The sequence below is a fragment of the Agelaius phoeniceus genome, chromosome 19, assembly GCF_051311805.1.
Source record: "Agelaius phoeniceus isolate bAgePho1 chromosome 19, bAgePho1.hap1, whole genome shotgun sequence".
Lineage (NCBI taxonomy): Eukaryota > Metazoa > Chordata > Aves > Passeriformes > Icteridae > Agelaius > Agelaius phoeniceus.
The window spans coordinates 13,414,688-13,434,779 of NC_135283.1; the positions used below are offsets into that span (position 1 = coordinate 13,414,688).

A 20,092-nucleotide genomic window follows, 5' to 3' on the forward strand; every position below is an offset into this window, starting at 1 on the left:
GCAAAGGCAAGACCCCCGCAGGCTCCGGCGCTCCTCTGCCCACACCCAGGGGAGTTGCAGCCGCCGGCGGCCGCGCGGAGCGGGAGCCCGCGGGAGGCAGCTCCGGGGGATGCGGGGCTGCGCTGAGCGCCCACCGGGGTTCGTGCAGGCTGAACCGGCACGGCCCGGGGTAAATGTGCTCGTGCCGGGAGGCCGGCACAGGGCACCCCCAGGCCGCGGCTCCCCCGGTCCCCCTGCCGCCCCAGCCAGCCGGTCCCGGTGCGTCGCCGTTCCTGGGCTGTGTTTACCTGCAGCGGGACGGCGGCGGCAGACACTGACCCGTCACCGCCGGCGGCGGCCGGAGCGCGGGTGTTGAGGCGGCCGGCGGCGAGACCCGCCCGGCTCCCTGAGGCTCCGAGCAAACCCCGGAGCGGGCGGCGCGCTGGCACCGGGGAAACCTCCCGAGGAGCAGATCCCCGGCCCGCTCCCCCGGGGCTGGCGCGGTCTAGCTGCCCCCGCCGCTCCGCCCGGCCCCGCCGAGCCGAGCCGGTGCCCGGGAGCGGGGCGGGCCAGGGACAAGCGGCGGCGCTCCCGCAGCTCCCGGCAGCGGCCGCCGGTGATGCGGGGGCAGCGCCAGGCACTCGGGCGGGGCTGCGCACCGGGCTGTGCCCCCCTGGTGCCGGCGGGAGGAGCGGGGCGGCGGGACGCGGCTCCGTGCCCGCGGTCCCTCCCCCCGAGCCGGTCCCTCCCCCTGGGTCGCCACAGCCGCTGCCGTCGCGGCTCCGCTGAAGTTTTCGCCGAGCGCGCCGGACCCGGTCCCCGCCGGTCCCGAGATGCGTTCGGGAGCCGCCGCGAGCCCAGCCCCGACAGGTACGGGGAAGGGAGGGAGGGAGGAGGGCAGGGAGCGCCCACAGCGGCGGGCTCGGGGCTCGGGATGTCGCAGGTCCCGTCGCGGGGACGTGGATTCGAGTGACGACTGCGCAACCCCGGGGCCGCGAATTGAGCCCCGGGACCCCAGAGCAGCAGCTCCCGGAGCCGCCCCGGTGCTGGGCGCCGGCCCCGGGGAAAATGAGCCCCTGAGTGCTCTGGGCCCGGGGTTCCCGCAGGGCTGTGCCCGCTTCCCGCTGGCATCCCTGGGCAGGGCGCTGCCGTCGGACTCACAGCACCCCCGGGCTCTGCGGCGAGCCCCGGGCAGCGATTCCAGCTGAACTCCGCAGCTTTGGGAGCGATGCCCGGAGCAGCCCTCGGTCGGGATGGGCCGCGCGTGGTCTCCCTGCTGCGGGCACAGCGGTGCCCATGGGTGTCCTGCCGAGGGGCCGAAGCAGGGGACACTTTGCCAGGTCCCAGCTCTCCCCAAGCTCTCTGGGTATTACGGGGGCCTGGTGCAAGTGCCCTTTGTGACTCTGTCCCGAGCTCTGCTGTGTCAACACGGTGTTGGTAAATGGCTTTGTTTAACCAGGACATGTCGGGTATGTGACCTTGCCGTCCTCCTGGTTGCAAGTGCATCTCTAAAGCTTCTGCGGGTCCCCCGGGGTGGTGAGGGAAGCAGGGACCGCGGGGTCAGCCTGCTCCCCTGGCACAGAACGGCCTCAGGACAGAGCATCAGCTCTGCTGAGCCCCCTGCCCGTGCAGCGCCTGCCGCGGGTGTCCTGACCCACACCAAATTCAGTGACTGCCCCTGTGATTTTGTCTGTGCATCAGCAGGAAAATTTAGGGCCTGCAGGACCCCTCGTCAGCGTGTTAGTGCTGCCCCAGCTGCCAGCTCCTGTGGCTTCCCACCAATCCTGCTCCTTTCCGCACACTGCGGTGCATTTCTTTTTTTTTTATGTTCTGTTGCCTAGAGAGGGGAAAAGAGAAAAGGCTGAACAGAGAATAGGCAAAATATGGATTAAAAATAGTTAATGAAAAAATGTGACCACAAACCCTGATCAGCAGCACAGGGCTGAAACCAGCCACTGAGCACAGCATCTCCCTGCGCCTCGCTGTGCCAGGCAGGGACAGGGGCAGGAGAAGCTGCACATGAGGGAGATGGGATGGCTGCTCAGCTCCATCCCCCTGTGCTCCACCACTGCCTCCTGCTTTGTCCTGCATCCCCATGTCCTTGTTGATCTACCCCAGCACTGGGGTTGGGTGCCTGTGGTGCCAGAGGATGCCTGGGCACGTGTGGCCCCCACAGCACCCCTGCCTTGCTGGGGCTGCAGATCTGCTGCTCGGGTGAGGAGCTCCCAGTGCAGGGGAGTGTGTGCACCAGCCTGTCTGCACTGACCTTTTCCTAGGCTTTTCCCAGCCCTGTGCCTCCCCTGTGACATGCTCACCACACGTGTCACACTGCCTCTTGTGCCTTCCGTCTGTGTTTCACAGGTTTTCATGCAACGTGATGAACAAAAACACCCCTTTCCTTGAGCCAGGGATGAGGTGCTGTGTGGCTCAGCACCCCCATGCCAGAGCCAGCTGGGCAGCAAGGTAATTTGGCTGCTGCCAGGCTGTATCATGGTCCCTCTTTGGTGCAGGGCAGCTGTGCAGGTGCCCCCTGACCATGCCTTGTGGTGACCAGGCAGAAGCGGAGGCGATGCAAAGAGCATTTGTCCTCTTTGCATCCTATGCTCCTGTTGATTAAAACACTATCAGGGCTGGTTTGGGTTTTCTTGGTCCAGGGTTAGACAGAATCTGCCACCGCCAGGGTCTGGCGACGTTGGCTCTCTCCGTGTGCCACTGCTTCCACAATCACATAGCTCTGTGCAAACGAGTCACAGCCTTGCAGCACAAGGACTGCTCCGGGCTGCTCAGCTGCTCCTTTGCTGCCAAAGTTCCTTGTACTTAGTTTTCAAGGAAAGAATGGAGAAGGGGAGTAGGAAACCTCCCCGAGCCTTCCGGAAGGGGCACAGGGCAGGGACGGTGCAGGACAGAGCTCCTGGGCCTCCCTGCCAGGGCCGTGTCCCCTGCCCTGCCCCGCTTGCCGTGAGCCCGGGTGGAAAGTGGAGCAGCATCTGCAGGGCCAGGCTGGCACTGGCACCCCTGCCAAGTGCCAAAGCCCCTGCCGTGCTGGCATGTAGCTCTGAGCTCCAAGCCAAGCCAGCCGTGGAAAGCACCGCATTAGCGCACGGGGGGCTAATCCCAGTGTCCAGGGGCTGCACAGCCCCACAGCCGCCTCCAAACCCGTGGGGCTGTGCTGGGTGCGGGGCTGTGCTCACACGAGGCCAAGTCCCCACCCCAGGGGAGGCGAGAGTCCTGTGGGATCCGGCTCTGGGGGCTGCGCCAGCCTCGCTGCACTTGTGCAGGGCCGTGGCCGTGCCAAGGTGCTCCCAGGTCACGTTGCAGATGCCCATGAGTGTCCTGTGGGGACTTTAGCAAGCCCTGATCCACATGACCATCCACAGAGATCCCAGATGTGGAGCTCATTCTCTCACACGTGCGATGGCAGCAATGCCAGAGGGGCTGGGGTGGCAAAATCCTCAGGGGAAAGTGGCCATGGTGGGATGAGGAGAGAGTCTCTTCCTAGGCAGGGCTGGGCCCTCAGCCACCAGTGTGGGTCCGTGCTGGTACAGAGCTGCTGCAGGGTGGCGTGGAGGCTGCACACCCATCAGTGGGGAGCAAAATCCCAACTCAAGCCCTTTCCCATCCATGCCCTCTGCCTTGCTGCAATGCCATGGCAGCAGTGCACCCAGGGCCTCCATTTGCCCTGCACCCTGCCCGGGCTGGCCCCTCCTGACCTCCCTGGGGCCAGGGGCAGCTGCCATGAGCTGCAGGGGCACCAGGGCACAGGTCAAGGGGAATGGGAGTCCTTGCTTTGCCCCTGTGGCTGCAGGGTTGGCACTGCTGGCTTGGGAAAGGCAAATGCAGCCACAGCCACACTGTGAGGGCAGATGGTGGTGCCTGTGTGTGACCCCTCTGCCCCCAGCACTACGGTCACCAGCAGCGGTGTTGCACGTGTCCCAGTGTTGTCTTCTTGTTGCTGCTCTCCTGGCACAAGGTCTCTTCTTCACAGCTGTGGCCCCAAGTGGAGTTGCACTGGGTGTTTCCAGCCTGGCTCCACGAAGGTCAGCAGCCACAGGACTGTGACACAGGAACACACCCCAGTGTCCAACACCAGCGTGGGGCAAAAGTCCCCTGGACACCTGCTGTCATGCACTGCAGCCCCTCAGAGGCACCAATTCACAGGCCAGGCACCCTCCACCCACTGCTTATGCCTTGGTGTGGTGGGGGATCCCCCAGAGCCTGGCCCCAGCAGGGGATGAGGTGCCAGGGCAGGGAATGTGGCACTGGGAGCCGGCTGGGCACAGCAGAGTGAGAGGAGGCGGTGAGGATGCGGGGCCGGGTCCCCTGTGCAGAGCTGCCTGTGGCACCCAGGCACAGCTGACAGGGGCTGCAGCACGTCCAGCTGGCAGAGCCGCTGCCCAGGGGCACCACTGGTGCTGCTGCTGGGCAGTGCCAGCTCCGGGGAGGGGCCGGTGCTGCCAGGGGTCCCGGCCACCCCAGACCTTGCTGTTCCACCACACAGAGCCACTGCTCCCTCTATGCCATTGTCCACTGGCTCCAGACCAGGGAGAGCTGGTCCACGGCTCCTTCTGCACTCCCAGGTCTGTGCTGGAAACAGCCCCAGTCTGCAGGGACCCTGTTCCTGTGGGTGGTGGGGATCTGGCGTGGGGCCACGGCTGTGCAGCACCACAGGCAGCTGGGGCAAAGGGCCTGGGCAGGGACAGGGGAAGACCATGATGGGGCTGGGAGCATGACTGGCCCCCGTGCCAGGACCCCTCACCCAGTGCAGTCTGCCCGGCTTGGCCACACTGGGGCAGGGCTGGGAGCGGCTGCCAGATGGGGGGAGTCCAGGGCAGAGGCCTCCCTGCTGCTAAATCCCACTGCAGCCACTAAAAATAGCGACACCTCTGCCCCAAAGTTGCTCCCCGGCTGCGCAGAGGGGCTGACAGCAAGGCACTGTGACCCAAGGACCTGGAGGAGCATTTCCAGCCAGGGCAGGGACTGATGCTTGGCCAGGGACTGGCACTGGCATCTTCCCGTGGGGCTGGCACATAGGTGGCAGTGGCATGGGACAGGCAGGGATGGTGTTGTGCTGGAGGGGGGCACAGGGCTGGTGGAATTGGGTTAGCAGGGGAAGAGAGACAGGGATGCTGGCATGGGGCTGTGGGAGGAAAGAGACAGGGATCCTGAGGTGGGATAGGAGAGGAACTAGGACAGGAATAGTGGTTGGGCAACAGTGCTGCTGGGGCGGGGCTGGGGTGATGACAAAATCAGGAATTCTGGAGTGGTGAGGTGGCTAGTGGGCACCCAAGAAAGGTCCCTGTTCACAGAGCCCACCCAGTGAGAACTGTCCCAGGAGGCAGCTCCCTCTGTCCTGGGACTGGCTAAATAAGGCCATGGCAGGTCCTGCTCCCCGAGCTGCATCTGGAGCCCCATGTGCTGATTAATGAGCTGCTCCAGCAGCCACTTGCGACATGGCGAGTGGGTCTGCACGGACGGAGGAAACACGACTTTCCCAGGGATAAAAATAGGCACAGGCAGAGCAGCGAGCCCTGGGAGCAGACTGATGGGGAGCAGGACACTCTGGCTGGTGCCCAGGGGGAGCCCAGGGGCTGGGGTGGTGCTGCAGTGCCCGCGCTGGCACTGGCACCGCTGTCCATCCCCCCGGCTCCGCTGCCCTCACCCCACACCGTGGGCTGTGCCATGGGGCTGCTGCCAAAACGGGCCCTTGTGGGAAGAGCCAAAATCCTGCTCAGGAGCCCCATAACCGGCTTAGGGCTGGAGGGAATTACGGCACCTCGTGAGCCACGGCCTGTGGAGCACCCGGACCCCACGTCAGGCAAGGGCCCAGGTCACTGCCTGGAGCTGGGGGAGATGGACCCACAGGGGCACAGCCCAGCTGAGCTTGTCCCAGGCCCACAGCAGCCCCACGAGCCAGGATCCCTGGGGGTTAATGGCAGTGTCCCACCCCTGCTCTCCATGCTCCCTGGCCATCCCTGGAGGTGCTGCTGCCAGACCATGGCTGGGTGTCAGGCATGAGAGCCCACGGAGGCAGGGAGAGCCCAGGTGCCAGCCTCTCTGCCTGAGGGCGTGCTCAGCTGTGAGGGGGGGTCCCTTCTGCCAGGGGGTCTGCATTCTCAGGATGCAGCAGTGATGCACAGCTGGGTCCCAGCAGCAGCGTGGGGTGGCACCAGCCCAGGTTTTCTGCGAGGGTCGGGAGGCAGCACTGCCACTGCACTCCAGCCACACGGGGGCTGAAACTGGCTTGGCAGGCAGAGAACCTGCATGGTCACTGTCACAGTGCCTTCCTGGGGAGGATAATACAGGCACTTGGTGCAAAAATGAGTGAACAAATATCTGAATGTGAACACCAAGCAGGGTCGGGTGGGGATGGAGACAGGCTCTGTGCCAGAGTGGCCATCTCCAACCCCACCTGCCCTAGCCCCATGTCCCCCAGCTGTGTCCCAGGAGTCCCCGTGACCAGGAGTCTTGCACAGGGCTGCCCACATGCCAGGGCCGGCACCACCGGGCTGGAGAAGCTGCTGAGGGCCGGTAGGAAGCCGTGTGCCTTGCGCTGTGTCCCATGCATGTGGTCCAGAGGAGGGATGTCCCAGCCACGTCTCCTCACCCTGCTGGCGCTGCTGCTCTGCTGCCAGGTAAGGATGAGCTGTCACACATGAGGGTGCTCTGCCCCATGCTCAGCCCAGCACCCACGCAGGACCACCGAGCCACCCATCCCACTGCATCCCCTCACCATGGCACGTGGTACAGCATCTGGTGCCCCTTTGTGCCTCCTCATGGCACGGCATGGCTGAGAATGGCATGGCATGGCTCAGAATGGCGTGGCGTGGCATGGTATGTTCGCCAGCACCATCTGGGGTCACTGCCTGGCACAGCACGGTGCCCCCTGTGAGCAGGACACGAGTGACAGGTGGTCCCTGGTGCCCGCAGGGCCCCTCTGCCCAGATCACGGATAACGTCGTGGAGAGATGGAAGGAGTACAGCGAGGAGTGCCAGCGCAACATGAGCCTCCAGCCCGCGCCCACGGGTCAGTGCCCCGGGGTCCCGAGGGTCCTGCTGAGATGGGGATGGGGCACAGAGCCAGCACAGGGCCCCCGCAGGATGGGGACAAGCAGAGGGGGCAGGGGAGGGTGAGGCCAAAGCGCCACCAGCTCCTGTCCTCCTGCAGAGCTGGTCTGTAACCGCACCTTCGACAAGTTCTCCTGCTGGCCCGACACGATGCCCAACAGCACAGCCAGTGTGCCCTGCCCCTGGTTCCTGCCCTGGTACCAGAAAGGTAATGCAGGGAGGGGCGTGTGCACGTGCAGCTGTGCAGTGTGTGCAGCTGTGCAGTGTGTGCACCTGTGCAGTGTGTGCAGCTGTGCAGTGTGTGCAGTGTGTGCAGTGTGTGCAGGTGTGTGCAGCTGTGCAGTGTGTGCAGCTGTGCAGTGTGTGCAGTGTGTGCAGTGTGTGCAGCTGTGCAGTGTGTGCAGTGTGTGCAGTGTGTGCAGTGTGTGCAGCTGTGCTGTGTGTGTGCAGCTGCGCAGTGTGTGCAGTGTGCACAGTGTGTGCAGTGTGTTCACAGGTGTGTGCAGCTGTGCAGTGTGTTCACAGGTGTGTGCAGCTGTGCAGTGTGTGCAGCTGTGCAGTGTGTGCAGTGTGTTCACAGCTGTGTGCAGCTGTGCTGGGACACCTGTGTGCTGCGTGCATGTGCTGCTGCAGGCAGTCACACTGGGGCCAGTGCACGCTGCCTGTGGGGGCACAGGGGCTGGCACCCCTCACCATCCCCTCCCCTCGCAGTGAAGCACAGACACGTCTTCAAGACCTGTGGGCCGGACGGACAGTGGGTGACAGGCCCGCGGGGACAGTCCCTGCGCGATGCCACACAGTGTGAGCAGGATGACGAGGACCTGAAGGCGCAGGTGGGCAGACCTGGGCAGCAGGGGTGTGGGGGTCCCTGCCTGCCCCCCTGCCTGCCCTCCATCTGCCCCTGCCCTCACTTGCTCCCTCCTCTTCCAGGAAAAGTTTGCCAAGACCTATGGCAGCTTCAAGGTGATGTACACTGTGGGCTACTCTGTGTCCCTGTGTGCGCTGCTGCTCGCCCTGGCCCTGCTGCTGGGCTTCAGGTGGGACTTTGGGCATGGCTGTCCACAGGCTGGGCAGGGGGAGGCCAGGGCCCACGCACGGGCACTGACAATGGCCCCCAAATCCGCAGCAAGCTGCACTGCATGAGGAACTACATCCACATGAACCTGTTCGCCTCCTTCATCCTGAAGGGCGTCTCCGTGCTGGTCATCGACGCCCTGCTCAAAACCCACTACAGCGACAAGATCGACGGCTACAACGTGCAAGTGTGGCTGAGCGACGAGGTCAGCGCAGGGACAGGGACGGGGATGGGGATGGGGATGGGGATGGGGACAGGGACAGGCAGTGCTGTGGGGCTGGGGGCACGGGCACACACGCAGGCAGTGCTGCAGCCCTGACCCCTGCCCACAGGCAGCTGCAGGCTGCAGGGCAGCCACGGTCTTCATGCAGTACGGCATCGTGGCCAACTACTGCTGGCTGCTGGTGGAAGGCATCTACCTGCACAACCTGCTGGTGGTGGCCGTCTTCTCCGAGAGGAGCTACTTCACCCTCTACCTGTGCATCGGCTGGGGTGAGTGTGGGTGGGCTGGGCCCCCTGACCCTGTGCCCTGCTGTGCCTCACCCGTGCTCTGCTCACCTCCCCTCAGGGGCACCCATGCTGTTCCTCATTCCCTGGGTCATTGTGAAGTTCCTCTATGAAAACATACAGTGAGTACCAGCTCCAGCTGCTGGCTGGAGGGGGCACAGGGCACAGGTAGGTGCGGGTGGGACTGTAGGGACGTTGTGCTGGCCCTGGAGTCACTCCACACCATTGCCCATGGCAAGGAGCAGGGTTCTGGGCCTTAGTGCTTGCTTGACTCAGGCTACCAATGCCATGCCAGTCTCCAGCTGCTGCCTGGTAAAGGGGCTTCCTGGCAGTTCCCATCCCTCCATTCTGCAGGTGCTGGTCCACAAACAACAACATGGGCTTCTGGTGGATCCTTCGCTTCCCCGTGTTCCTGGCCATCCTGGTGAGCCCCCTGCAGCCCCTGCTCCACGTCTGTGTCACAGGCCCCAGGATGGCTGTGGAGGGGCTGCCGAGGGCAGGAGAGCAGAGGTGTCCTGTCTGCCCCTCCTCTGGCTCTGCCTGTGCCCCTGAGGGCTCGCTCCATTCCATTGCAGATCAACTTCTTCATCTTCATCCGCATCATTCAGATCCTTGTTTCCAAGCTCCGTGCACACCAGATGCGCTACACTGACTACAAGTTCAGGTGGGTGCTGGACGTGGCTCTCCCTGAGTCCCCACGGCACACACGGCTGTGTTCCCACCCGAGACCCCCGTCCCACAGGCTGGCCAGGTCCACGCTGACGCTCATCCCACTGCTGGGCATCCACGAGGTGGTCTTTGCCTTCATCACGGACGAGCACGCCCAGGGCACGCTGCGCTACGTCAAGCTCTTCTTCGACCTCTTCCTGAGCTCCTTCCAGGTGAGCCCAGGCCTCCTTGGGGACACTCAGTCTCAAGAGGGACTGGACTGAGGTCTGGTTACGCTCTTCACGCCTCTCCTCCCCGTTCCCAGGGTTTGCTGGTGGCCATTCTCTACTGCTTCGTCAACAAGGAGGTGAGCAGGACAGCAGGGGCACGGGCAGCAGGGGCACGGGCAGCGGGGGCACAGGCAGCAGGGGCACAGGCAGTGGGGCACGGGCAGCGGGGCACGGGCAGCGGGGCACGGACAGCAGGGCACGGGCAGCAGGGGCACGGGCAGCGGGGCACGGGCAGCGGGGCACGGGCGGCAGGGCACGGGCAGCGGGGCACAGGCAGCAGGGGCACGGGCAGTGGGGCACGGACAGCAGGGCACGGGCAGCAGGGGCACGGGCAGCGGGGCACAGGCAGCAGGGCATGGGCAGCAGGGGCACGGGCAGCAGAGGCACGGGCAGCGGGGCACGGGCAGCAGGGCATGGGCAGCAGGGGCACGGGCAGCGGGGCACGGGCAGCAGGGCATGGGCAGCGGGGCATGGGCAGCAGGGGCATGGGCTCACATTGACAGCTGCTGCCCGCAGGTGCAGGCAGAGCTGCTGAAGCGGTGGCAGCGCTGGAAGCTGGGGAAGGACCTGGCTGAGGAGTACAAGCACACCTACAGCCACGCACCCAGTGCCCGCAACGGCGCCGGCAGCACCTGCGAGAAGCACCAGCTGGTGAGCGGCTGCACCAACGGGCTGGGGCGCAGCCTGGGCCCCCAGGCCGGCGCCCAGCGCCTGGAGAGGAGCGGGCGCAGCACCGCAGAGCACCTCGCCCTCGGGGGCCATCACCACTGCTACGAGTTTCCTGAGACCACGGCCGAGAGCCATTTCTGAGCCCGCAGCCAGCTGGGAGGGCTGCCCTGAGCCGTGCCCTGCCCCGTCCTCCCCTGGTGCCTGGCACACGGACACAGTGAGGCAGGCAAGGGGGACCTGGACCTCTGGAAGGGAGAACTGTGGGGCCAGGGGGATCTGTAGGGGGGGAGTTTGTCCTGTGGTGCTTCCTCGTGCACCTTGAGTCCCTGTGCACAGTGCTGTAATTTATCTGTCATATCTGTAAATAGGTGTGGGCCCGTGCCGGGCTGCAGGGCCAGCTCTGTGTGTGCTTTGCTGTGGGGACTGGGGACACTGGGAACATTGGATGTGTGTGGACCATGCTCCCAAGCACCCCTGGGATGCTCACAGGCCACAGCCATGGATGGGGAGCTGAGTCACCCGGCAGGGATGGGCTGCTCCAGAAGACAGCCCCACTGCCTGCCCCAGCCCAGCACAGGTGAGGGGGCAGACGTGCAGCCGCAGCCGCTGCAGCGCTGCCGGCCGGGGGCAGCTCCAGCTCCCCCAGCACGCGCTTTCCTTTGGCCGCTAATCGGCTCTGTCCTTTCGCTGCCAGGAGCCCTTAATTAAATCATTTGGCTCTGCCCGCGGCACCCCCGCTCTCCCGGTCGCTGGCCCAGGCCGTGGCCGGGCATCAGCCGGCGGCAGCGCTGGCTCGGTGAGCGCAGCGGGGTGCGGGGCTGCGGGACCCCTGTGCCGCCCCTGGGCTGGCTGCGGCGGGCTCACGGCCGTGCCCTAAGAGGCTTGTGCTGCGCACATGAGCGCTAAGCCCGGATGCCGCAGCTTTGGGCACCACAATCGCCTGGTGTGTGGGGATTAGGCCGGTGCTGCTCCCCGGCCGGGTTCACCCTGCCCGAGGGGTGGCGGCGGGACGGAGAGCCGCCCTGCCGTGACCCCCTGCCCGCGGACCGTGGGCACTGCCCGTCACCACCACGCGGCTGGGCCCGAGCGGGTGACGGCCCCGGCTGCCCAAGGCCCGCACCCAGCCCGGCACAGGCACAGGGGCCGCGCTGAGCAGGGGCTGAGAGCGGCAGCTGCGCCCCGGCAGTGCCACCAGTGAGCGCCGGGCAGGCGCTGCTGCCCTCGGTAAATCGCACCCAGCCGCAGCACCGCCCGCACGGCCGCGGCCCCGACCCCCGCGGGTCCCCCGACGCCCACGGCTGCCCTGGCACCCTCGGGAGCCGTCGGGAGCCGCGCTGCCTGTGGTGTCCCCGGCCACAGCGAGGCACCGGCGGGGCTGGCGTGGCACGGCCATAGAAGGGATGGCCCGGGCCACGCAGAGCTTGGCTCCGGCAGCAGAGCCCAGCCCAGCGCACAGTAATTTTCCTCTGTTTACTCACAACTTGCTGTCTGCCCTGGCCGAGCAGGAGCCGGCGCCCGAGAGGCAGAGCAGCGCTGGCAGCGGGGATGGATGGGAGCAGCAGAGACGGGGCACAGAGGCTCTGGGCTGCGGGGCACAGAGGCTCTGGGCAGGGGCAGCAGCACCGTGGGGCTCCGGCGGAACGGGCGAGGGAAGGGGAGCGCAGTGCTGGGGGTCTGCCCCGGCCCCAAGTGCAGGGACGGGGACAGGAATTGAGGGAGGAACAGGCATTACCCCACTCACAGCCATGGTGCCAGAGCGGCCCCGGCAGCCCCCGCGGAGCCAGCGGCCCTACAGCCGCTGCCGTCACTGCGGCCTTCCTGACGCGGTAACGAGCCTAATTGAGGCAAATTGCTGGAGCACCAAGCAGTTTCTGGGAAGGTAAATATGGTCATGGCACGGAGCTGTGCCCTGTGCCTGTTGCTCCAGCGTTGCTGTGGCAACACCCACTGTGGACCCCCCAACTCCGCTGGGGCCAGGCTGGCCCCCAGACCGTGCCCAGCAAGGGTGGCCCGATCTGTGCCACACAATGATGGGGACCCTTCAGGGACCTCAAGCCAGCCCCAGCCCATGGGTGTGCTGTGGAAATGTCCTGTGTCCCCTGGTGCTGAGCCCTGTGCAGGTGTGTGCACACGTACAGCACACGTGTACACCACACACGCACACAGACGCACGTGTACACACACACACGTGTGCACACACACACACACTCATGTGTACACACACAGAGGCAGGCGCTGCCCTCAGCTGCCCTATGGGAGCCGCTCGTTCCTGGTATCCAGAGGGATGAAGGTGCTGACAGCAGCCTGGCCAGACTTGCAGGATGGTTTGGGTAGGAAAGGACCTTTAAATGTCCTCTGGCCCAGCCCCTGCAGTAAGCAGGGACACCTGCAGCAGACCAGGCTGCTCAGAGCCCCGTCCAGCCTGGCACTGTGTTTCCAGGAATGGAACACCCAAGCACCCCCTGCCTTTCCAGGCAGCTCATGCTGGAACCTCTCTGCCCTAAGCAGAGACTCTGCAGACACCACAGCGCAGCCATGGTGCCAGTCCCTGGCTGTGAGTTCGTCCCAAGGCATGGAATGGGGCTGAGGCATTTCCTCACCCCCAGACTGGTGATTGGGGCTGTGTCCCCCACCCCAGCCCAGCCCGGCACGGTGGGCAGTGCCCCCAGCCCAGCCCAGCCCAGCCCAGCCCAGCCCAGCCCGGCACGGCGGGCAGTCCCCCAGCCCAGCCCAGCCCAGCCCAGCCTGGCACGGTGGGCAGTGCCCCCAGCCCAGCCCAGCCCAGCCCGGCCTGGCACCGTGGGCAGTGCCCCCCAGCCCAGCCCAGCCACCCACGCTGGGCAGTGACCCCCAGCCCGGCACAGCCCAGCCCAGCCTGGCACGGCGGGCAGTGCCCCCAGCCCAGCCCAGCCCAGCCCAGCCCAGCCCAGCCCAGCCCAGCCCAGCACAGCCCAGCCCAGCCCAGCCCAGCCCAGCCCAGCCTGGCACGGCGGGCAGTGCCCCCAGCCCAGCCCAGCCCAGCCCAGCCCAGCCCGGCACGGTGGGCAGTGCCCCCAGCCCAGCCCAGCCCAGCCCAGCCCAGCCCAGCCTGGCACGGTGGGCAGTGCCCCCAGCCCAGCCCAGCCCAGCCCAGCCCAGCCCAGCCCAGCCCGGCATGGCCGGCAGTGCCCCCAGCCCAGCACAGCCAAGCACCCCTAGGCGCGGCGCCTCGCAGGAAAATTCCCACTTTATCAAGGGAATTGAGCACCGCAAATTGGTCTCCTAAGTCGATTCTGCCTGCTGCCAGGCCTCTTCCCCACCACCTAATTTGATGACAAACAGGTTCCTCTCCTCCTCCCACCCTTTAATCTAATGAAGAGCACTGTGTCCAAGGCACAGGGAAATAAACCTGATGAGGTCGATTTTTATAGGTAAACAGCCTGATTTCTCTGGCCTGTGGCCTCACTCTTCACACCCTTAACACCCACCACCTCCCCCTACCACCTCACCATCCTTGCCCTGCAATTTGGCATCAGTCTTTATAAAAATCACCTGCGTATAGAATGGGTTTTGTACATTTCATTAGAGCTTGAGCAGCTGCTTTGCCTCTGGCTTTACTGTGCCCGAGCAGAGGAAAACAAGGCAGAAGTGGGGGTGCTGCAGCAGGGCCCTCATGCCCAGGGCGTGTGGGGGTCCGGCAGACCTGAGATGGCCCCAGATGGGTGCCCAGATGGGGGGCAGTGCTGGGCTCCATGGCAGCTGAACAGGGCTGCCTGGACACAGGACACAGCCCTGGACATGCTAAGGGCTTCAAGCCAGGGCACCCCACTGGCCTGTCAGGCTCCCTGAACACACCACAGGGCCCATCCCAACAGAAGAGTGAAAGAGAAAGGACAGTGACACCATCACTCCTGTCCCCCACTGCCTGCAGCTGCAGGGATGCAGGGCCTGGGGTGGCTCAGGAGGCAATAGGGGCTGAGTTCCCATCTTGCTGTGCCAGAACCAAGCAGCAGGAATGTTTTGGTGATGGGAGGTAAACAGGGTCTTGGCAAGTGTCAAGATGCACTCAAGCAGAAATTCTAGCAATGCTAAGTATAGCTTAAATGCCATTAAAGCAGGACAGGGAAGAGGATATGAGGGTATTAATAGTCTCAACATTTAAATCCTGGGTGCAGCCACAGCTCCGGGGATGCTGGCTGCCCGAGCCCAAGGGCACTGTGCCACCGACAGGCTGCACCTGCCTGCAGGGAAAGCAACAGCCCAGAAAGTGCAAAAACAAACAGCTCCTGCTCTTGCCCCTCGTCCACGCCCCAGAGCTGGGCCAGGCTGCAGCACCACACCAAGGCAGCCCCAAAAGGACACCAGCGTTTATTTACAACACTCCTCAAGTGACATACCACAGAAAGGAAAGGGTACAGTACAACTCAAGGACTCAACAAAGGAAAGGTATTGGCAGCCCCACGTCCCTGCAGCCCTCCCCACAGCCACTGGTGCTGCACAGGCCTGGCAGCCCCATCCCCGCCAGCTTGGAGCACAGGCGGGCAGGGGGCTGCCAGCCCTCCCACGGGGCAGCCCAGCAGCTCGGGTGGGCAAAGCTGACACAGCCACTCTCTCTGGCTCAGGCAGAGACACAGGAACCATCCACGCAGTGCCAGGAGCAAGTGGCTAAAGGAAGAACCCCTGGTGTGGTTCCACCACTGCGGCACCCAGGGCGAGCTGAGGGGCCAGGTCTCTTCCGAGGGCTGCGTATCTGGAAAATGGTGTTAGTACAAAACTGCAGCGTTGCCAGGGCAAGGAGCTCCTGAGCCTTGCTCCGTGCAGCCCCGTGGCTGCCCCCACGGCCACTGTCTCCTGTGGGGCTGCAGGTGGCCCAGGTCCCTCTGAGCACCTCTCAGAAGCCTGGGGCTGGTGCTGACACTCCACCTCTCCATCTGCAGGGAGAGAAACACCTTCCCCTCCAGCACCACAGGGACCATGACTGATCTAAGCAGGTAGAAAATGTGGCCTCAGATGTGGCCCACGTGCTCTGGCAGCAAGCAGCCCAGGCAGCAACTTGCTGCCACACAGGAACTGGGAGGAGCCTGGCTATGGCCTCCCAGCCCTCAGCTGCACAGCGGGGCTGGACAGGGGCTGTCCCAATGCCGGGAGGCACAGGAACAGACTCGGCTGTGCCACCTGCCCTCGGCCAGCCCCAGCAGAGGTGGAGCTGAGGCGCACAGGGGAAAGCAAGACCCCGTGCTGCCCGATCCAACAGCGCATCTGCCTCGGCCTGCCCAGCCTGGCACAGAGGGCAGCGACAGGAGGGGAACAGGGGATCGGGTTGCTCAGCATGAAGTGGGGAAGGGCGGTTTGAGGCCAGAGAAAGCTATGAGCGGGGGGCTGGAATCCTTTGCAACAGGCTCTGGGCAGTCTCGGTGAGGCCCTGAGCATCCTCGACCTCAGGCAGCTTCAGAGCCAGCCCCAGAGCTGACTGGCTCTCCCGCGGGCTTTTAGAAGGACAGACCAGAGGAGGAAATCAACACAAAATCTCAAATTAAATCTGCTTGAGGACCTCAGGAGAGCAGCCGACCCGCAGCGAGGATCCGCTTTAGGACTTCTTTGCATCCTGTGTGTTCCTCCTCTTCAGATCACCCAGGTCGACGGGTTTAAACGCTGCAAGGGAGACAGGAGAGACTCTGGGGGCAGAGACAGGGCAGCCCCCGCCCGGCGCGCGCAATCCCGGGCCGGCCCGGCCGGCGCGGTGCCCCCGTCCCCCGCACCTTTCAGGCTGGGGTTCGGCATCTTCTCCACGTATTCCTCGACCAGGCCGCGTTCGGAGCCCATCTGGCTGCGCAGGTCGCGCTCCACGCACTGCCAGGCTGCGGGGACAGGGCCAGGGCCAAGGCCGGGGCCGCTCGCCTCGGCCGCCCCGAGCCGCCCGCGCCCCCACCCCGCGGCCGCCGCCCCGCTCACCCTCGTAGATGAAGCGCACGTTCTCCTCGTGGGCCGGCGTGAAGATCTCGCTGCCGGCGCCGGGGGAGCGCGGGCCGCCGCTCCGCTTTCCGTTGTACACCACCCGGGAGACGGGGGAGCTGCAAGCGGAGCGCGGGGGGAACTGAGCCGGGCCCGGGGCCGCGCTGGGCCCGGGGCCGGGCGGGGCTCACCTGGCCATGTCGGCAGCGGCGCTCGGCGGGGCTCGGCGGGGCCGGAAGGGGCTCGGCGGGGCTGCGGGAGGAAGGGAGGGCTCGGCCGGGCTAGGCCGCGCGGCGCCCCCCGCCCGTCGCCGGGCAACGCGCGCCCCTCACCTGGGCCCTCCCGCCTGCGCCAGCCGCACAGACGGAAGCGCCGCACCGCGCAGGCGCGGCCCCGCCCCCTCTCGGCGGCGGACACACCCCCCGTGCCGGCCCTGCGCACCGCGCTGGCCCCGCCCCCGCCCCGGCGGAACCGGAGATGGCACTGGAGGCGGTGCTGGACATGGTACCGGAGATGGTACCGGAGATGGCAGCGGAGATGGTACCGCACATGGTACCGGAGGCGGTACCGGAGATGGTACCGCACATGGTACCGGAGGCGGTACCGGAGATGGTACCGGAGGTGGTAACCGAGATGCTTTATTGGAAAAGTACAAAGTGGTTCGCGATTCGCAGTACCGGGTGCTGCTGCCCGTTGGCCGCCCGGGCCCAGCCCGGGCGCAGCCCCGGTTCCCGGGCAGGCGCAGCCCCGGTTCCCGGGCAGGCGCAGCCCCCGGGCCGGCCCGCGGCGCTCGGTGTTGCCGGTCCCGGCTCAGCGCAGAGCGGCGTCTCCCAGCAGCTGCACCAGGTCCTCGTACTCGGGGTCGATGAGGTCCGAGGGTTTCTCCCCGTCGTCCGTGGTGGCCTCCAGGCTGGCCCCAAGGGACAGCAGGTACCTGCAGGGCGCGGAGCTGAGCAACCGGCCCGGCCCGGGCAGCCCCGGTGCCGCCGCCTCCACGGCCGGGACCGGCCCGGCCCGAGCAGCCGCAGGGGCAGCCCCGAGGAGCCGCCGGTGCTCGGGCAGCAGCGCGGTGCCGCCAGGCCCCCAGGGCCGTACCTGGCGATGTCGGCGTAGCCGTCGCTGCAGGCCATGTGCAGGGGCGTCCAGCCGTTCTCGTCCCGCTGGTGGATGTCAGCGCCGTATTTCACCAGGAGCTTGACGCAGTCCAGGTTTCCCGTCAGCACGGCTTCGTGCAGCGCTGCCATGCCTGCAGGGACAGGCAGGGGTTAGCCCTGCCCGGGAAGGGATCGCTCTCCACGCTGCATTCACAGCTCAGGAAAGGGGGGCGGGCACTCTCCTGCTCAGGGAGAGGACAGTGGGGAAAGAAACACAGACTGAGAAAGCCAGAGGAGCTGCTGTGGGCTCCTGCTGCCCTTCTGCAGCATGAATACCCTGTCTGGGAGGGTGCAGCACCCACTGCCCCAGCTGGGCAGGACAGAGGAGGGAAGGGGAACTGCCCCTTAGAGCAGCTGCTCTGAGTCCTGGACAGGACTCACACAGAGCCACGAGAAGGTCTCTGGTGTCATGCTCTGCCTGAGTTTCAGAAGCCAATCACTAACAAAGAATCAGTATGGACAGAAAGAAGCCCGGGGTCATTAGAGTCTCTGTCTCCATGGCCTTATGAGAGCAGAAGCCAAGCGCACGAAAAGTACAGATCTGGGCTCCACATCAGCCTGTAAAGATCAGGCATCCCATAAACAGTTTCTGGTGAGGCTGTGCACACAGAACTCGGAGCTTTCCCCGAGCCCCCAGAGTCAGACATACAAGAGGGAGCAGTGCCTGTGAGAAACAGGCAGAGCCAGGAACAAATGCAGATCCCCCAGTCAGGGGAAAAGGCAAACTGGTGCTGCCCAGAGCCCATAGCCTGTGCTTGCTGCCATCCTTTGGGGTCCCACCACGCTGCGGGGGCTCGATGGCGCCTTACAGGGACTGGGGGCCAGGCTCCCCCTTTCCGCTGACTCTGCTGGTGAGGGGGGATGCTGGGGCCACCCTGGGGCTCTGGGGCCCTGCCGGGCACTGCTCCTTGCTGAGGGGCCCGGCTTGCTCCAGTCCTGCTGCGGGTGTCCCGCAGCCCCGCCAGGCTGTGCCGCTGCTCTGCCCAGCTCTGCCGCCCAGCAGCACTCACCAGAAGGGTAGATGGTGTCCAGTGTCACCTTCCTGGCTCGTATGAACCTGCCCACCTGCTCCAGGTCCCCCTGCTTGATGTGGTCCTGGAAGACGACGTCGTTGGGGAAGCGCACGGTGCGGGAGGCCCGGAGCCGGGGCGTGTAGCGGCCGTAGCGCGGCGTGCACCGGCCGTAGCGGCCGTACTGCGGCACCGCGGGGCAATAGTCCCTCATGCTGACGGCAGCAGCCTTCAGGCACAGCGGCATGGGGCCGCTCAGCACGCAGCCCGGCCCCTCGCTGCCCTGCTGCCCCCTCTCCGGCCCTCACGGCGCTCCTGGCTGCAGGTCTGTGCTGGCCCCGCCGTGTCCGTGTCCCCTGCCGCAGGGACGCGGCAGCCGCCGGGCTCCTCTCCCGCACTCCCGGGGCACCGGGCTCCTCTCCCGCACTCCGGGGCACCGGGCTCCTCTCCCGCACTCCTGGGTAACACGCAGGACGTGGCACCGGCACTCGCAGCTCACCTCCAGGCCTTTGGCCCAGGACTGATGGTTCTCTGGGAGCACCACGTTATAAAGACTGCCCCGGGCTATTTTGGGGACATGCAGCTCATGCTATTTGCCATGATGCTTCGTAATCGAGCCGCCCGGGCCTGCAGCCTCCCACTTTTGGGCAGAAGTTGGTGTCTCATCTTACCACCCACCTGTCGATGTGCCCCATCCAAGGGGTCAAATCTACTCTTGCATGGGTAGTCCTTCAGGGGAGCCTGGAAGGAATTTCCCAACACCAAGCCCTTCTGGGGAAAGGCTGCTCGTGTCCCAGCTGGCCAGCGCAGTATGGGTGTGCCAGGGCTGTGGGCACAATCACATCCAGAGCTGTCACCCTCCTGTAGCTGCAGGGGACAACTCAAAAGGAGCAGGAGGAGCTGTGCTGCCCAGCCCAACTGTGACAGCACACAGCCCAGCAAGGAAGCAGAGCGTGTCTGATGGCCCCTGTGCCCTTGCGAGGACAGAGGTGCTGCTGGTGATCCCAGGACAGGCACAGAACCAGAGGCCTGCACTGCTGGTCCCTGCTGTTCCTTGTCCTAGAGACAGGGAAGCAGCTGCTGCCAGCAGCCTTCGGAGAACAGCAGAAGAACAGCACCACCACCAGACAGCTCCTACTTCTGATACTCTCCAGCTACACTGTCGTGACCTGAAACAGAACCATCTGCCACAGAAGAGTCATTCAGGTCCAGGGTTTAAGCAACCACTGTTTTCTCCCACCAAAGTTTGGGCACGTCAGACACTTAAGCATTTCATGCTTTGTCACGCTGATGGGGATTGTCCAGGCAAGCGTGTCAGAAGAAATCCCTCTGGTGCTTTAGGAGTCAGGGGTTTCACTCTGCCCTCCTGCTGCAGCAGACCCTCGCCCTGACCCCAGCAGCACAGTCAGGCACTTGTTTATCTGCTGGCAAAAGCATCGATCCCTTGGCCAAGCATCCGCTTGTGGATGAGCCTGAACACGGCACAGAACACTTACAGCCTGCTTTCTTGGAACAGCAATTAGGCATGAACATCAGATGGCTGCTAAGCTCCTGCCCTGCCACAGGGAGCCTTGGGCTAGGAGAGGCACCTCCTCTAAGCCGGGCACAGTGGGTCTCTGCCCAGAGAGAGGAGAGCACTGCAGAGCTCAGGCTTGGTCACAGTTCAACTGGCTGTGCAAAACAGCCCTATTTGAGTCAAATTCTAGTCCCTCTCCTTTCAGTGGAACTTCACTAGTGAAAGTCCCTTCCTCCCCACTCCAAAAG

General features: G+C 65.2%; 3 protein-coding genes across 5 annotated transcripts; 1 reads left to right on the forward strand and 2 right to left on the reverse strand.

Moving 5' to 3' along the window:
- The first annotated feature begins 667 nt into the window (after positions 1–667).
- Positions 668–10,902, forward strand: GCGR (glucagon receptor). 3 transcript variants are annotated; one of them, XM_054645210.2, is made up of 14 exons: positions 715–849; positions 6,453–6,611; positions 6,907–7,003; positions 7,145–7,252; positions 7,756–7,877; positions 7,975–8,081; positions 8,171–8,324; positions 8,452–8,611; positions 8,688–8,748; positions 8,981–9,050; positions 9,202–9,290; positions 9,369–9,507; positions 9,600–9,641; positions 10,081–10,898. In XM_054645210.2, exons 2-14 carry the CDS (start codon positions 6,543–6,545, stop codon positions 10,372–10,374), a joined length of 1,512 nt encoding a protein of 503 aa, XP_054501185.2. In that variant the 5' UTR covers positions 715–849; positions 6,453–6,542; the 3' UTR covers positions 10,375–10,898. The 3 variants fall into 3 exon arrangements, with proteins under 3 accessions (XP_077044332.1, XP_054501185.2, XP_077044331.1); XM_077188217.1 differs by having other exon boundaries at positions 668–849; positions 6,413–6,611; positions 9,202–9,507; positions 10,081–10,902; XM_077188216.1 differs by having other exon boundaries at positions 9,202–9,507; positions 10,081–10,902.
- Positions 10,903–14,564: 3,662 nt separating this feature from the next.
- MCRIP1 (MAPK regulated corepressor interacting protein 1) lies at positions 14,565–16,527 on the reverse strand. The gene is made up of 4 exons (XM_054645036.2): positions 16,356–16,527; positions 16,165–16,283; positions 15,972–16,070; positions 14,565–15,864 (listed from the first exon to the last, which is right to left on the reverse strand). The coding sequence occupies exons 1-4, from the start codon at positions 16,361–16,363 to the stop codon at positions 15,800–15,802; spliced, it is 291 nt and encodes a 96-aa protein (XP_054501011.1). The 5' UTR covers positions 16,364–16,527; the 3' UTR covers positions 14,565–15,799.
- A 106-nt stretch (positions 16,528–16,633) lies between these two features.
- Positions 16,634–18,575, reverse strand: PPP1R27 (protein phosphatase 1 regulatory subunit 27). Its single transcript, XM_054645108.2, has 3 exons — positions 18,329–18,575; positions 17,260–17,410; positions 16,634–17,098 (listed from the first exon to the last, which is right to left on the reverse strand). The coding sequence occupies exons 1-3, from the start codon at positions 18,573–18,575 to the stop codon at positions 16,975–16,977; spliced, it is 522 nt and encodes a 173-aa protein (XP_054501083.1). The 3' UTR covers positions 16,634–16,974.
- Positions 18,576–20,092: the final 1,517 nt, after the last annotated feature.

Bases quoted from the DNA above. Each gene is read 5' to 3' on its own strand.
- PPP1R27 (XM_054645108.2), bottom strand. From the start codon at position 18,575: ATGCCGCTGTGCCTGAAGGCTGCTGCCGTCAGCATGAGGGACTATTGC. The intron at 17,411-18,328 runs GTGAGTGCTGCT...CTGTCCCTGCAG, and splicing joins GGACACCATCTACCCTTCTG to GCATGGCAGCGCTGCACGAA. The intron at 17,099-17,259 runs GTACGGCCCTGG...CGCGCCCTGCAG, and splicing joins GGCTACGCCGACATCGCCAG to GTACCTGCTGTCCCTTGGGG.
- MCRIP1 (XM_054645036.2), bottom strand. The intron at 16,071-16,164 runs GTGAGCGGGGCG...CTGTCCCCGCAG, and splicing joins CGTGCGCTTCATCTACGAGG to CCTGGCAGTGCGTGGAGCGC. The intron at 15,865-15,971 runs GTGCGGGGGACG...TCTCCCTTGCAG, and splicing joins GCCGAACCCCAGCCTGAAAG to CGTTTAAACCCGTCGACCTG.
- GCGR (XM_077188217.1), top strand. From the start codon at position 6,543: ATGTGGTCCAGAGGAGGGATGTCCCAGCCACGTCTCCTCACCCTGCTG. The intron at 7,878-7,974 runs GTGGGCAGACCT...CTCCTCTTCCAG, and splicing joins ACGAGGACCTGAAGGCGCAG to GAAAAGTTTGCCAAGACCTA. The intron at 8,082-8,170 runs GTGGGACTTTGG...CCAAATCCGCAG, and splicing joins GCCCTGCTGCTGGGCTTCAG to CAAGCTGCACTGCATGAGGA.